Here is a 14371-nt window from a genome sequence, read left to right on the forward strand (position 1 = left end):
TGTTCTGTTTTTCCAAGAGTTTGACCAGCTTCTTTTGCAGTGTTTTTGCACTCCTTGAACTGCAAACTAGCTGTTTCCAATTGTCTCTTTGATCTCTCAATTCCTACCGTCACCGGCTAAGGAAAAACCTAAACAAGGGGCGGTATCGCCGTAGGGAACCCGCGGAAAATTAGGAGGAGCAGGAGGCGGAACCTAAAGTGAAAGGAAACCAGGAACTGAAGAAGCGGAGGAGGGATTTCGAAATTGGACGAAAGCCGGTTGGGTTTTCTGGGCGGACCGGAAAGAGTCTAGAGAAGTCTCTGCACCATGGCGGGTCCTGTCAGCTTGCGAGAGCTTCTAATGGGAGCTTCATCCTGGACCGGCTCTGAAAGTCCGGAGGGAACCCCTACAGAGGGCGGAGGGAGCGTGGCTGGTGGACCGGAGCCTCCTTGGCGAGAGGATGAGATCTGCGTGGTGGGAATCTTCGGCAAGACCGCCCTGCGCCTGAATTCCGAGAAGTTCTCACTAGTGAACACGGTTTGCGACCGACAGGTCTTTCCCCTCTTTCGCCACCAAGATCCTGGGGACACAGGGCCTGGAATCAAGACCGAGGCTGGAGCCGTCGGGGAGGCTGGTGGAGCCGGAGACGCTGGGGCGGGGACCGGGGAGTCGGTTCGGGGAGCTGTAGCGGGCGCTGAAGGTAACCGAACTGAGCCAGGCTCCCAGGACTACAGCCTTCTGCAGGCCTATTACAATCAGGAAAGCAAAGTTCTTTATCTTCTTCTCACTTCCATCTGTGACAATTCGCAGCTTCTGCGGGCTTGTCGTGCCCTTCAGAGCGGGGAAGCTGGAGGTGGCCTCTCGTTACCTCATGCAGAAGCCCACGAGTTCTGGAAGCATCAGGAAAAACTGCAGTGTCTCAGTCTCCTTTACCTTTTCTCCGTCTGCCACATCCTGCTTCTGGTCCATCCCACTTGTTCCTTTGACATCACTTATGATCGAGTATTCAGAGCCCTGGATGGACTGAGACAGAAAGTACTGCCCCTCCTGAAAACGGCCATTAAGGATTGCCCAGTTGGCAAAGACTGGAAGCTAAATTGCCGACCTTGCCCGCCTAGACTCCTTTTCCTTTTTCAACTCAATGGAGCCCTCAAGGTGGAACCCCCTCGGAGCCAAGACCCAGCTCATCCAGACAAGCCCAAGAAGCATTCTCCTAAAAGGAGACTGCAGCATGCCCTGGAGGACCAGATCTATAGAATCTTTAGGAAGAGTCGTGTCTTGACTAATCAGAGTATCAATTGCCTCTTTACTGTGCCTGCCAACCAGGCTTTTGTGTACATAGTTCCGGGAAGCCAAGAGGAGGACCCAGTAGGCATGTTGCTGGACCAACTTAGGAGTCATTGTACTGTCAAGGACCCAGAATCTTTGCTGGTGCCTGCACCCCTTTCTGGGCCCAGGCGATACCAGGTGATGAGGCAACATAGCCGACAACAGCTTTCTTTCCACATTGACAGCAGCAGTTCCAGTTCTTCCGGGCAGCTAGTGGATTTCACTCTTCGGGAATTTCTGTGGCAGCATGTGGAGCTAGTCCTAAGCAAGAAAGGTTTTGATGACAGTGTGGGCAGGAACCCACAGCCTTCCCATTTTGAACTTCCCACTTATCAGAAGTGGATCTCAGCAGCTTCAAAACTGTATGAAGTAGCTATTGATGGGAAAGAGGAAGACCCAGGGTCTCCCACTGGGGAGCTAACATCTAAGATTTTAAGTAGTATTAAAGTCTTGGAAGGATTTTTGGATATTGACACCAAATTCTCAGAAAACCGGTGCCAAAAAGCTTTACCCATGGCCCATAGTGCCTATCAGTCAAATTTGCCTCATAATTACACAATGACTGTCCATAAGAATCAGCTTGCTCAGGCTCTTCGAGTGTACAGTCAACATGCTAGGGGTCCAGCCTTTCACAAATATGCCATGCAGTTACATGAGGACTGCTACAAGTTTTGGAGCAATGGCCATCAGCTCTGTGAGGAGAGGAGTTTAACTGATCAGCACTGTGTACATAAATTTCACTCCTTACCTAAATCAGGTAGCTAAAATTTCCTCAACATTTTGAAATCAGAATTGAGCTGTGTTCTATTCTTGTGGGCTTTTTAAATTATTATTTTTGAGTAATCTCTTTGCCCAAAAAGGCACTCAAACTCATAACCCTGAGATCAAGAGTTGCATACATCACTGGTTGAGCCAGCCAGGCAACCCTTTATTTTTGTTTTAAGAGAGGCTGTTCACTATGTATTGATATTTTTTAAAGAGCCCTACAGAAATTCAGTTGCATCAAATTTAAGTTTTCTCTCTTGCTGTAAAAAGAAAATAACAGCTATGACTACTAATTATTTTCTTGTATTTAAAGGATGAACCATAGGAAATTGGTAAATGAAAACTGTTAAACAACATAAAGTTCAGAAATTACATATTCACATTTTTACCTTGGAGTTTTTGTTGAACTAAAAATAAAATACAATGAAATGCAAGGTCACCATAATGAAAATAAAATTTACTTAGAAAACCTAAGACTTTAGGTTGAAAATATATATCATTTTATGTATTTTCAGTTGCTTCTTGTGTGTGTGTGTATTTGGGCAAGGTTTTGTGTTTTTGGTGGGTTTTTTTTTTTCCCCCTTCTCCCTTCTAAAGAACTGTTTGGAAAATTTGAGGGGTTAGATGTATAGAATGTAAAATAAATTTGATTCTGTGTTGTGTGTATGAAATTGTATTTTCCAGGAGAAAAACCAGAGGCCGATAGAAATCCTCCGGTGTTGTATCACAATAGCCGAGCTCGATCTACTGGTGCCTGTAACTGTGGAAGGAAACAAGCACCTCGAGATGATCCCTTTGATATCAAGGCAGCTAACTATGACTTCTATCAGGTAGTCTCTACATTTTTTTCTTCCTCTTTTTTTTTTAAAAACAAGATTTTATTTATTCATGAGAGACAAAGAGAGAGGCAGAGACATAGGCAGAGGGAGAAGCAGGCTCCCTGTGGGGAGCCCGATGTGGGACTTGATCCTGAGACCCTAGGATCATGCCCTGAGCTAAAGGCAGTTGCTCAACCGCTGAGCCACCCAGGTGCCCCTTTCTTCCTCTTTTTCCTCCCCCCCCTTTTTTTTTGTTAACTACAATTTAAGTAAAAATACATATTTTCAGATGCAAAATATGTAGAAAAGTAAATGAGACTGGAATGTGATCTATAGACAAGGGAAGGTTCTTTATATATATTTACTTACCCATTCATTGTTAACCTTGCTTTTTAGAGTGAAGAGTGTGTTATTTTAAATGAAAAGTTCACAAGTTCGTTTACTTTGTTTTTTTCCTGTATAGCTTCTGGAAGAAAAATGTTGTGGAAAATTGGATCATATCAATTTCCCAGTATTTGAACCAAGTACTCCAGATCCTGCTCCTGCCAAAAATGAATCTTCTCCTGCCCCTCCAGATACAGATGCTGATAAACTTAAAGAAAAAGAACCTCAAACCCAAGGAGAGAGCACAAGTCTGAGTTTAGCTTTGAGTTTAGGCCAATCCACAGATAGTTTAGGTACCTATCCAGCTGATCCACAAGCAGGAGGAGATAATCCAGAAGTTCATGGTCAAGGAGAAGTAAAAACTGAGAAGAGACCAAATTTGGTTGATAGACAGGCATCTACAGTTGAGTATCTCCCAGGCATGCTGCATTCAAATTGCCCTAAAGGTCTCCTACCCAAATTCTCCAGCTGGTCATTGGTTAAATTAGGCCCTGCTAAGTCTTATAACTTTCATACAGGTTTAGACCAACAGGGCTTCATTCCAGGAACAAATTATCTTATGCCTTGGGACATTGTCATCAGGACTAGAGCCGAAGATGAAGGAGACTTAGACACAAATTCTTGGCCTGCTCCAAATAAAGCTATTCCTGGAAAGAGAAGTGCAGTTGTAACAGGAAGAGGAAGACGGAGAGATGACATAGCTCGAGCATTTGTGGGCTTTGAATATGAGGACTCTAGAGGCCGAAGGTTTATGTGCTCAGGGCCTGACAAAGTAATGAAAGTAATGGGAAGTGGGCCAAAGGAGTCTGCTTTGAAAGCCCTGAATAGTGATATGCCCTTATATATTCTGTCATCATCTCAGGGTAGAGGGCTAAAACCACATTATGCTCAACTTATGAGGCTTTTTGTTGTAGTTCCCGATGCTCCTTTGCAGATAATACTAATGCCCCAGGTAAGAAATACAGCCTTTTCCATCCTTAAACAAAAATGTTGATGCTTGTTTTGATTGTTTTTTAAAAGTACAATATAATATCAAAGTATTTCATTAAACAGGTCTAAAATTTAAATATCTTGTATGTCTAATATTCTAGTTCTTTGAAAATTAATCACGTGTTTACTAGTTTACACCATCAATTCACATTGTTTAGTTCAAAGGCAGAATTTGAAGTTAAAAATCTGTAGAAAAGCAGGATACTGTTTGAGGCTAAATAATGTAATACTGAGTATTCATTAGAGTTAAGAGTTACCTTCTTAATCTTATATGGTCTTTGAACCTATTGTTTGTTTAGGCATTTATCTTTTAGGTGTTTCTTACTGAAAAATGTAAAAATAAGTATATTATCTTTATTTTTCAGGTTCAACCAGGCCCACCACCTTGTCCAGTATTCTACCCAGAAAAACAAGAAATCACTCTTCCACCAGATGGCCTCTGGGTTTTGAGATTTCCTTATGCATATGTAACTGAGAGAGGACCTTGTTTCCCTCCTAAGGAAAACGTGCAGTTAATGAGTTACAAGGTGCTCCGTGGAGTTCTTAAAGCAGTAACCCAATGAGTGTTTTACAGCCAGTTCAATCTTAAAGCTGGTGTTTGGTTTTGGTGTGTATGGGTTTGTTTTTGTTTTGGTGTATGTATGCTGTGTTTTCTTGAATCCAAAATGTGCTTTGGTTACAGGAGTTCAGTATTAGGACAGTAGTTGTTCCATTATTTCATGATATTATTGATATTTATTGTAAATGGGCCTACAGTTTGCTAATAAACATTGGTTCTTCTAGAAAAGGACATAAAATACCTGGTTGATACCTGTATTTTGTTTCTGTTTCACTGTCTATGATAAAACATGTTTCTGTCATAACTGAATGTTCCATAATCATGTTGAGCCAAAACTTTGTTTTGGTTAAAATGATATTTTAGCTGGGATTTTCCTTAAGATGCCACTTCTGAAATTATCTTCAAAATAAGATCATCCAGTGGATTATCTGGTAATGGTATGAGGATGTAATTGCAAAAAAAGCCCTATTGTTTGGCTCACAATTCTGGTACCTAAGTTAGACTGTTTTGTTCTTACTATTTTATTCCTGGACTAATGAGATATCATGTTTTATTTTTTTAATTTAATTTTATTTCATTTTTTAAATTTGAGAGATACCATATTTTGAATGAATGCTATCTGAACTAAAACTTTTTAAAAATTGTTTTTAAAGATTTTTTTTTTTTAAGATTTTATTTATTGATTCATGAGAGACACAGAGAGAGAGGCAGAGACATAGGCAGAGGGAGAAGCAGGTTCCCTACAGGGAGCCTGATGTGGGACTCGATCCCAGGACCCTGGGATCATGACCTGAGCCATAGGCAGATGCTCAACCCCTGAGCCACCTGGGTGCCCCTATTTTTAAGTAATCTCTATACCGAACGTGGGACTCCAATTCTGGAAATTAACCTATGTTCTTGCATCCCATCCTTATTTTTCATCCTTTTTAATTTTTGATTCCTTGTATATCATTTTTTAACAATCACAGTTAACTTTTTGTACTAAGCATGGTTCTTAGTTTGTTTTATCAAGTATTGCACTGCATTTGGAAAATACAACTAGATTGCTCTGTAGGACATATATTAATAGTTGATTGTTTTTTTCCTTTTAAAAACTAACTTATTTATTTTAGGGTGGTAGGGGCAGAGGGAGCCTGAGAAGGAGAGCAGACTGTTTAGGGTTTTTTAAAAAGATTTATTTATTTATTTTAGGGAGAGGAGGAAGGGGCAGAGGGAGTCAGAGAGGAAGACAAGCTGACTCCTTGCTGAGCCCAGAGCTTGATTTGGGGCTTGATCTTATGACCCTGAGATTGTGTTCTGAGCTGAAACTAAGAGTAGACCACTGGCCACTTAACTGGCTGAGATACTTAGGTACCCTTGTTTTGCTTTGTTAATAGCCTATAAGACTTGAATAAGGGTTGTGGAAATTTGTAGGTTAAAGGAACTGTAACAAAGTAGTTTGTAAGAACAGATAAGGTGTTGAAAGAGAAAACTTGTGACTTTTTTTTGTTTTTTGATGTCATTCTTACATGGAACAATTTTACATTCCTGCTAAAAAAAGAGAAAGTGATTTTCCTTCATTATTTTTATTGACAGAAGCCATCCTAATTTGAACTTCTGTAGTTTTCAAATACAAAGTTTTATGCTATTTGTATTTATAGCCTGCTTAAAAGACAATTGCAGAACTTCATGTTTTTATTCATAAATTGGTTTATAGAGTGTTGCATTGGAGAAATATGGACTATACAATTTGTATTGCTTACTGCCTTTCACATCAGTAATATAAACCTTATTCAGCCAATTTCAAAAGTGATTTTATTAAAGAAGTTATATTTGTTCTATAGCAGCACTTGCATTGTCTTTGCTTAGCAGATGCTTCTCTTTTTGTTGAGATATAGGCAGATGATTCAAAATGATTTTTTTTAAAGAATCACTAGGTCAGAAGGGACTTCACAGGATATCCTTTAGTCTGTTAAGTCTGTTGTATCTATGAAAAGTTGTATAGAATTTTAGGAAGTGAATTATATCTTATTCAAGGAGTGCTTATTATTTAAAGGACTAATATGATAAATCTTTCATGTAAATTACATTATTCTGATTTTTTAAAATGGCTTCACATGTTGGTTTAAAGTCATGTTGCCCTATACTACTTAAACAGGGAATCTGTATCTTAGTAGAAAAACAAACAAACAAAATCTTCCAAGAAACAGTTAAACAAAGAATATAGGAAAATGGGGTTAGGAAATACTGATTCACAAAAATAATAGCTACCCTTTATTGAATAGCGTAGGATAATAATAGCTATTTCATGAATGTCCACTTGTTATGTACTTTACTAAGCATTTTGGATACATTGCCTCAAATCTTCAAAACATTTCAAGATAAATCTATTTTGTAGATCAAGAAATTAAAGTTTCAAGTGGTTAAATAATTTGTCCAAGGTTGCATAGATAGGGAATAGCAAAGTCGTAATTTAAATTGAGTACTCTGATTTTATTTTTTTTTTAAGATTTATTTATTTATTTATGAGAGAGAGAGAGAGAGAGGCAGAGACACAGGGGAGGGAGAAGCAAGCTCCATGCTGGGAGCCCGACGCTGGACTCGATCTCAGGACTCCAGGATCACGCCCTGGGCCAAAGGCAGGCGCCAAACCACTGAGCCACCCAGGGATCCCCTAGTACTCTGATTTTAATTTTTATTTATTTATGATAGTCACACAGAGAGAGAGAGAGAGAGGGAGGCAGAGACACAGGCAGAGGGAGAAACAGGCTCCATGCACCAGGAGCCTGATGTGGGATTCGATCTCGGGTCTCCAGGATCGCGCCCTGGGCCAAAGGCAGGCGCTAAACCGCTGCACCACCCAGGGATCCCCTAGTACTCTGATTTTAAAGCTGTACTCTTCCTATGTCCTGCCTTCCTAAAAAATATAAAATTGAAAATTACATGTCAGTTCCTTCAACTGCGTATTTGACTCTGGTCTAAAACATGTGAATGGGTAAGTTTTTAATGTCAGAAAAATTGGGCATGATACCCCAAAAAGTATTAGTTCTTTTAAGTCTTAGTTTCTTAATTGTCTCCAAACTGTATTGAATCTTTATATTATACCATCTCTCATTCCAGATTTTCTCCTGTGTAAAATAATACTATTGTAGATTGAAGCCAAAAAAAAAAAGATTCTTTTTGCTTAAGAAACCTGGACAAGTCAGGTGGCTCAGTCCGTTGAGCATACAAACTCAGTTTTGGCTCAGGTCATGAACTGATGGGTTGTTAGGATCCAGCCCCAGGTCAGGCTCTGTGGTTGTCAGGGAGAGTTGGCTTGAGGTTTTTTCCCTCTGTCCATACCCTCTCCTACTCACTGTCTCTCTCAAATAAATAAATCTTTAAAAAAAAAAAAGAAAAAGAAACCTGGATAATTTACTTAATTCTTGAATATTATTTTCTCTAAAATGGCAATGGTTAAGTAAATAAATGAATGAATAAATTAATAAAATAGTAATGATAATCGCTATTTATCACAAAGGGTGTTTGTAAGGAGTAAAGGAGTATATATAGGGGCACCTGGGTGACTCAGTTGGTTAAGCATTTGCCTTTGGCTCAGGTCATAATCCCAGGGTTCTAGGATGGAGCCCCATGTTGGGCTCCCTGCTTAGCAGAGAGCCTGCTTTTCCCTCTCCCTCCAACCTGCTGCTCCCTCCTGCTTGTGCTCTCTCTCTCTCTCTCTCTCTCTCTCTCTCTCTCACTATCAAATAATTAAAACATTTTTTAAAAAGTATATATATAAAGCTCCTAATGTACCATAAATAAGTTATTGAGAATAATTACAATTTATCTTGAATTTTCTTATTTATTTTACCTTTAAGGTATCCCATAAGTCTAATAGTTTTGGAGATGGTGAATAAATTTTGGTTTTAGACCTATCTTTTATAATCAGGTAAATAGTACCTAGTATATGCAAAATCCTGTGGTAAAGAAACACCATGACATGTAGCTGTTTTATAGACTTGAATTTGTACCTTTCCTCTTGTATCTTTGGTCTTTTTAAACCTGATTTAATTTTTGTTAGTTTGTTTATGCTTCAGATATGATAGCCTCTTAAATCCTTTGGCCATTTCTGTCTCCTTTCTGTCTCCTACAAGTTTGTGCCTGTCCTAAGATGCAGCAAACAGAATTGTACTCAGTTTTTGGAATGCTGCACAGTTGTGCACAAAGGCCAGCTAGTAGTTTATGTTTAATTTTCAATACTCTGAATTATTTTTATTGGCCTAAGTTGGCACAGCAGCTCACTGGTTTAGTGTTTTAAGGAACCAATTTACTGCATTTCCAAACATTGGATACCATCTAAAGCTTTAGTTTATTGGTCTTGTAAAATGAGGATAATAACTCTCTTATCTACCTCAAAAGATAACCTTGGTTCTAACTCTTAGTCTTGTTAATTGAAGTCCTTTACAAACTCTTATAAATAGAAGGGATACTTGTTATTCTTTGTCTGTTTGTAACAGAACTTAGATCCTATCATATTCTAAATACAATGTAACTATTTTCCCCAAATCTTTCCATGCTAAAAATAGTCCTGCCCGTAGATATAGCAATAAAAATAACTTACTTTCTTTCTTTCTTTCTTTCTTTCTTTCTTTCTTTCTTTCTTTCTTTCTTTCTTTCTTTCTTTAGATTTATTTATTTATTTGAGAGAGAGTACATGTGTGGCAGGTGGGGTAGAGGGAGAGAATCTTCAAGCAGCCTCTTCACTGAGTGTGGAGCCTGTTTCTGGGCTCCATGCAGGGCTTGATTCCACAACCTGTGAGATCATGACTTGAGCCAAAACCAAGAGTTGGAAGCTCAACCAACTAAGCCACCCAGGTGCCCCTAGAAATCATTTTCTATTTGAATAGAAATAAGACAAATTTCTAAAGTATAAATTATATATTGTGGTTCCCTTTTATTACACTCTTCTTAGAGGACTGTCTTATAACAGTTGATTATTACTTCCTTTCTCCTACTGAGTTATATGTACTTGAATTTCCAGTGATTTTTATTTTTGATTTTATCCTAGGTGTTTTCTCAATATAATATAATGTACCCAGTTTAGAATCCCATTTAAAATCCCATTGTTTTTGTTTTTGAACATACCTGTGTTGTTTTTGTAAAACCAGTGTGTAGTCACTATATCTGTTATTAAGAATTTGTTTTGGTGGAGGGGTGCCTTGGTAGTACCAAGCGGCTGACTTGGTTTCAGTTCAGGTTGTGATTTCAGGGTCCTGGGATCTAGCCCTGAGTAGTGTTCTGCACTCAGGCAGAGTGCTTAGGTTTCTCTCTTTTCCCCCTCCCTCTGACCCTACCCTTGCTCACTTGCATGCAAGCACTTTCTCAAATAAATTAATCTTAAAAAAAAAAACTTTTTTAAGATAAATTACCTGATAATCCACTGCTTTCCCAATACTCTGCTAACCACTTGCAACATTTTAGTGAATATCCTTCTAGACATCTCTATGCATATATACACATGAAGATATGTTCTCAATTTTACATAATTGCAATGATAGAATACAAGAATATGAAAATACACTTGTTTTATACTGTACTTTTTTTTACTCAACATGTAGTAGACATTTTTCCTGTCAGTAAATAGAAGTCTGTTATTAATGGCTGCATCATTTTCCTGTATGATTTACACAGTCTTTGTTTGATATTTAGGTTCTTTCCAATTTAGGGCTCCTACAATGATGAAACACTATGATATATACATATGTCTTTTTTTTAAGAATTTTTAAAAAGATTTAAAAAATTTATCTGAGACAGCGAACACAAGCAGGGGTAGGGGCCAAGGGAAAGGAACAGATAGACTCCCTACTGAGTGCAAAGCCCTATATGGGGCTTGATCCCATGACCCTGAGATCATGACCTGAGCCCAAGTCAGACGTTTAGCCAACTGAAACACCTAGGTTCCATACATACATATATGTCTTTTATTAATACCTGTGAAGTTTTCTTTGCAGGATAAACTGTTAGACTTTGGATTGACAGGACAAGGGATATATGCATTTTGCGTTTTGATACATATTGCTAAATTGCCCTACAGAAAGTTGAACCATGCTCTAGCCTAGTATCAGATTCCCATTATCATAGTTGGGAATCCTGATGGCAGTCCAATCCAATCAGCACTAGTTTTCTTATTTTGTTTTTTAGTTTTTTTTTGTTTTGTTTTGTTTTGTTTTGTTTTTAGTTTTCTTATTTTGAATAGTATCTCAATTTAATTTGTGAGTTCCTTCAGAACTCTTGGGTAAATATTTTCTGATCCCAATGATATATGTTCCTAGGCAATTGCATCTGCTATTAGAGCACCTATGATTTGGGCAATGCAATTGTGGATGGGATTTAAATGACAGCCTAAGGAATCATTAATCTTTTATTTTTTAGAAGATCAATACTATCTTCTCCAACCAACACTTTGAACTGAATTGAGATTGGTGATTTGGTTATAACATCAGCTACTAGCTTAGTGGTCTTGGGTAAACTACTTAACTTCTGCAGACATCAGTATTTTTCTTTACAGTGAAACAAGCCAGTGATTTCTGATACACTTTCTTTTTAACATTTTTCCCGTATGATACTTGATTGTACTAAGTTCCATTCTTGGTTTAAATAATGTCTTATTAACTTTGGTGACTCTTGTAAATTTGACTCCATCCTGGAAGACATCTCTGGTCATATTGGTATAATTTAAAAAAAAAATGCTTTTCTATTATCATTGCTTGCCTATTCTTTCATTAGTTTTAATTTTCTTGGGCCTCCAATAAGGTATATGTGGTCCTGCTTGGTTATTTGTATTCATAATTATGTATACTTTTCCCAAATTTGTTGCTGATATTTTAGAGAAAAAAAATTTTTTTAAGATTTATTTATTGAGAGACACAAAGAGAGAGAGGCAGAGACATAGGCCAAGGGAGAAACAGGCTCCCTGCTGAGTAGGGAGCCCAATGTGGAACTTGATCTGGATCCCAGAGTTCTGGGATCACACCCTGAGCCAAAGGCAAATGCTCAACCACTGAGCCACCCAGGTGGCCCAAGAAAAATGTTTTAACTTCTGACAAAATGCTTTACTTATATAGGATATTTTTAATGCTTTCATTTTACTTCATTAGATCCTCAAAATGCCCCATGAAATTAGTTACTATTATCTTCATTTTATAGAATGTAGAAACTGAGGCTTAAACTAAATAATATGCCCAGTCACTTAGGTTGTAAATGGCCTAACTATGTCTATGGGTTTGAAGTTCAGAACTCTATCTACTAAACCACATACCTCTATATAGGAGGGTTAAATATTCTTAGTTACATAGATTTCCCCCCCCCAGGTGATATTTAGCATATGCATGTGTGTATTCCAATCATAAATAGTAGTCATTGAATTTAGAGAAAAGTTGCTATCAGGTTAGATTTTGGTAAAGGGAAGCAGAATCATGCATATCAGCTGATCTATAGGATATGATCTGACAGCCCTAAACAGATACTTTCCTTAATTCCTCATAAGGCAATATTCTTCAACTTATGAGTTGCTTTAAAATGTTTTGATTAGGGCAGCCTGGGTGGCTCAGCGGTTTAGTGCCACCTTCATCCCAGGGCGTGATCCTGGAGATCCAGGATCGAGTCCTACATCAGGCTCCTTGCATGGAGCCTGCTTCTCCCTCTGCCTGTGTCTCTGCCTCGCTCTCTCTCTCTCTGTCTCTCATAAATAAATAAATAAAATCTTTAAAAAAATGTTTTGGTTAAGGGACGCCTGAATGGCGCAGTGGTTGAGCATATGCCTTTGGCTCACATCGAGAACCCAAGGTCCTGGGATCGAGTCCCCCATCAGGGTCCTCACAGGGAGCCTGCTTCTCCCTCTGCCTCTTTCTCTGTGTCTCTAATGAATAAATAAAAATTTTAAAATATTTTAGTTTAATAAATGTCATATTTGGAAATTTTTATACTTAGAGCTTTTTTCTATAAAGGATTTACCATTTCTCTGGGTATTTTGATACTAGATCAAGAAATAGACTTACTATGGTGGTAAATTGATGCAAAAGTCTTTTTCAGCTACTTTTTATTTTAAAGATTTTATTTGTTTTTATTTTAGAGAGAGAGCACACAAGCAGGGGGAGGAGCAGAAGGAGAGACAAGGAGGGGAAAGAATCCCAAGCCCACTCAGTGCTGGGCTCTGTTCCACTCCCCTGAGATCATGACCTGAGATAAAACTAAGAGTCTGACATTCAGTGGACCCAGGAGCCCCTTTTATAGCTACTTTTTAAATTTTAATGTAGGCCACTGTTTTCTAGAATCTTCTAAATTTGCAAGGACTTCAACTATCTCTATTTTTGACCTCAAACTTTCTAATTAAGTTCTTCTTCCAGCTTATCTCTTAGCTCAGGCAAAAGATCCTGCAGGCAAAGCATAACCGGATGGGAACTGAAACTACTCCCTCAAGCAATAAGGACTGCCCTGAGCCAGCAAGGCCGCACCCATGATTTACTCTAAGACAGTGATCAGCTTGACTTTCACTGCCCTCCTCCTAAATGTGGCCACCTTTGTCCCATATTTTCCTTATATAAACCTGGAAGTATGGATGAAAGGAAAACTAGTTGGGTCTTCTGGGATTCAGTTTCCTGTCTAAGACCTTTCAGTAATAACCTATAACCTTGCGAATGTTTTCTTATTTTAAGTAGACTTGCAAGTGAACAAATATATCTTGACTGCCAATCCTGTATAAAGCATGGGGTTTGCATTGTCACAGTGGAATGAGAGAAGAATGCCTCAAATTTTGGCTGATAAATTAGGACCTCTTAAGGTATGTGTAACGATAGGGGAAACTCCATTTTCATCAAATGGATGAGTTTACTATTTGTTTTAGCGAGCTTTAACTCCTCCATTAGTAACAGTTCTTTGCAACTTGCTAGAGTCAGGGCTAAGATGTGCCCTGGAATCTTTTTTTTTTTTTAAGATTTTATTTATTCATGAAAGAGAGGCAGAGACCAAGGCAGAGGGAGAGGCAGGCTCCCTGCAGGGAGCTTCATGCGGACTGGATCCTAGGAGCCCCGGGATCCCGACCTGAGCCAAAGGCAGACCATCAACCACTGAGCCACTCAGGGACCCTGGAATCTCCTTTTTTGATGAGGATTTTCTAATTGTCAGGCCGTCCCTGAAGGCTATCTTGGAGCAGCCTTTTCTGCCTGAGTGATGGCGAAGACACTGGCAGGTTTCCAAGCTTTCGCCTCAGTTTGGAGATTTTCAGAGAAGCTGCGGGTTCTACCCCAGAGCTGGATGACAAATGCTCACTACCGGACCTCTCCAGGTTCCTACCCAGCAGCCAGAGCGCGCCTGCGTACCGCAGCTCCTTTGTTACTCAGACGCCTGGGGTCTGCTGCGCCTGCGTGAAGGGCTGGCGCCGACAAGTGCGCTGCACCGCTGGCACCGGCTGGGGGCGAGCAGACCTCGAGCAGCTGCAGCTGCGCCGCCGCCGCTGCGCCGCCGCCGCCGCCGCCGCCGCCGCCGCCGCCGCCGCCGCCGCCGCCGCCGCCGCCGCCGCCGCCGCAGC

At 39.5% G+C, this 14371-nt stretch overlaps 1 protein-coding gene across 1 annotated transcript; it reads left to right on the forward strand.

The window, feature by feature from the left end:
• Positions 1-260: 260 nt before the first annotated feature.
• SMG8 (SMG8 nonsense mediated mRNA decay factor) lies at positions 261-8584 on the forward strand. The gene is made up of 4 exons (XM_055323230.1): positions 261-2065; positions 2758-2903; positions 3355-4227; positions 4631-8584. Exons 1-4 carry the CDS (start codon positions 307-309, stop codon positions 4826-4828), a joined length of 2976 nt encoding a protein of 991 aa, XP_055179205.1. The 5' UTR covers positions 261-306; the 3' UTR covers positions 4829-8584.
• The last annotated feature ends 5787 nt before the right edge of the window (positions 8585-14371 follow it).

Source organism: Nyctereutes procyonoides, unplaced genomic scaffold, assembly GCF_905146905.1.
Source record: "Nyctereutes procyonoides isolate TBG_1078 unplaced genomic scaffold, NYPRO_anot_genome, whole genome shotgun sequence".
NCBI classification, from domain to species: Eukaryota; Metazoa; Chordata; class Mammalia; order Carnivora; family Canidae; genus Nyctereutes; species Nyctereutes procyonoides.

Excerpts from the sequence above, each read along its gene's own strand:
- SMG8 (XM_055323230.1), top strand. The coding sequence starts at position 307 with ATGGCGGGTCCTGTCAGCTTGCGAGAGCTTCTAATGGGAGCTTCATCC. Across the intron at positions 2,904-3,354 it reads CTAACTATGACTTCTATCAG|CTTCTGGAAGAAAAATGTTG; the intron begins GTAGTCTCTACA and ends TTTCCTGTATAG. Across the intron at positions 4,228-4,630 it reads AGATAATACTAATGCCCCAG|GTTCAACCAGGCCCACCACC; the intron begins GTAAGAAATACA and ends TTTATTTTTCAG.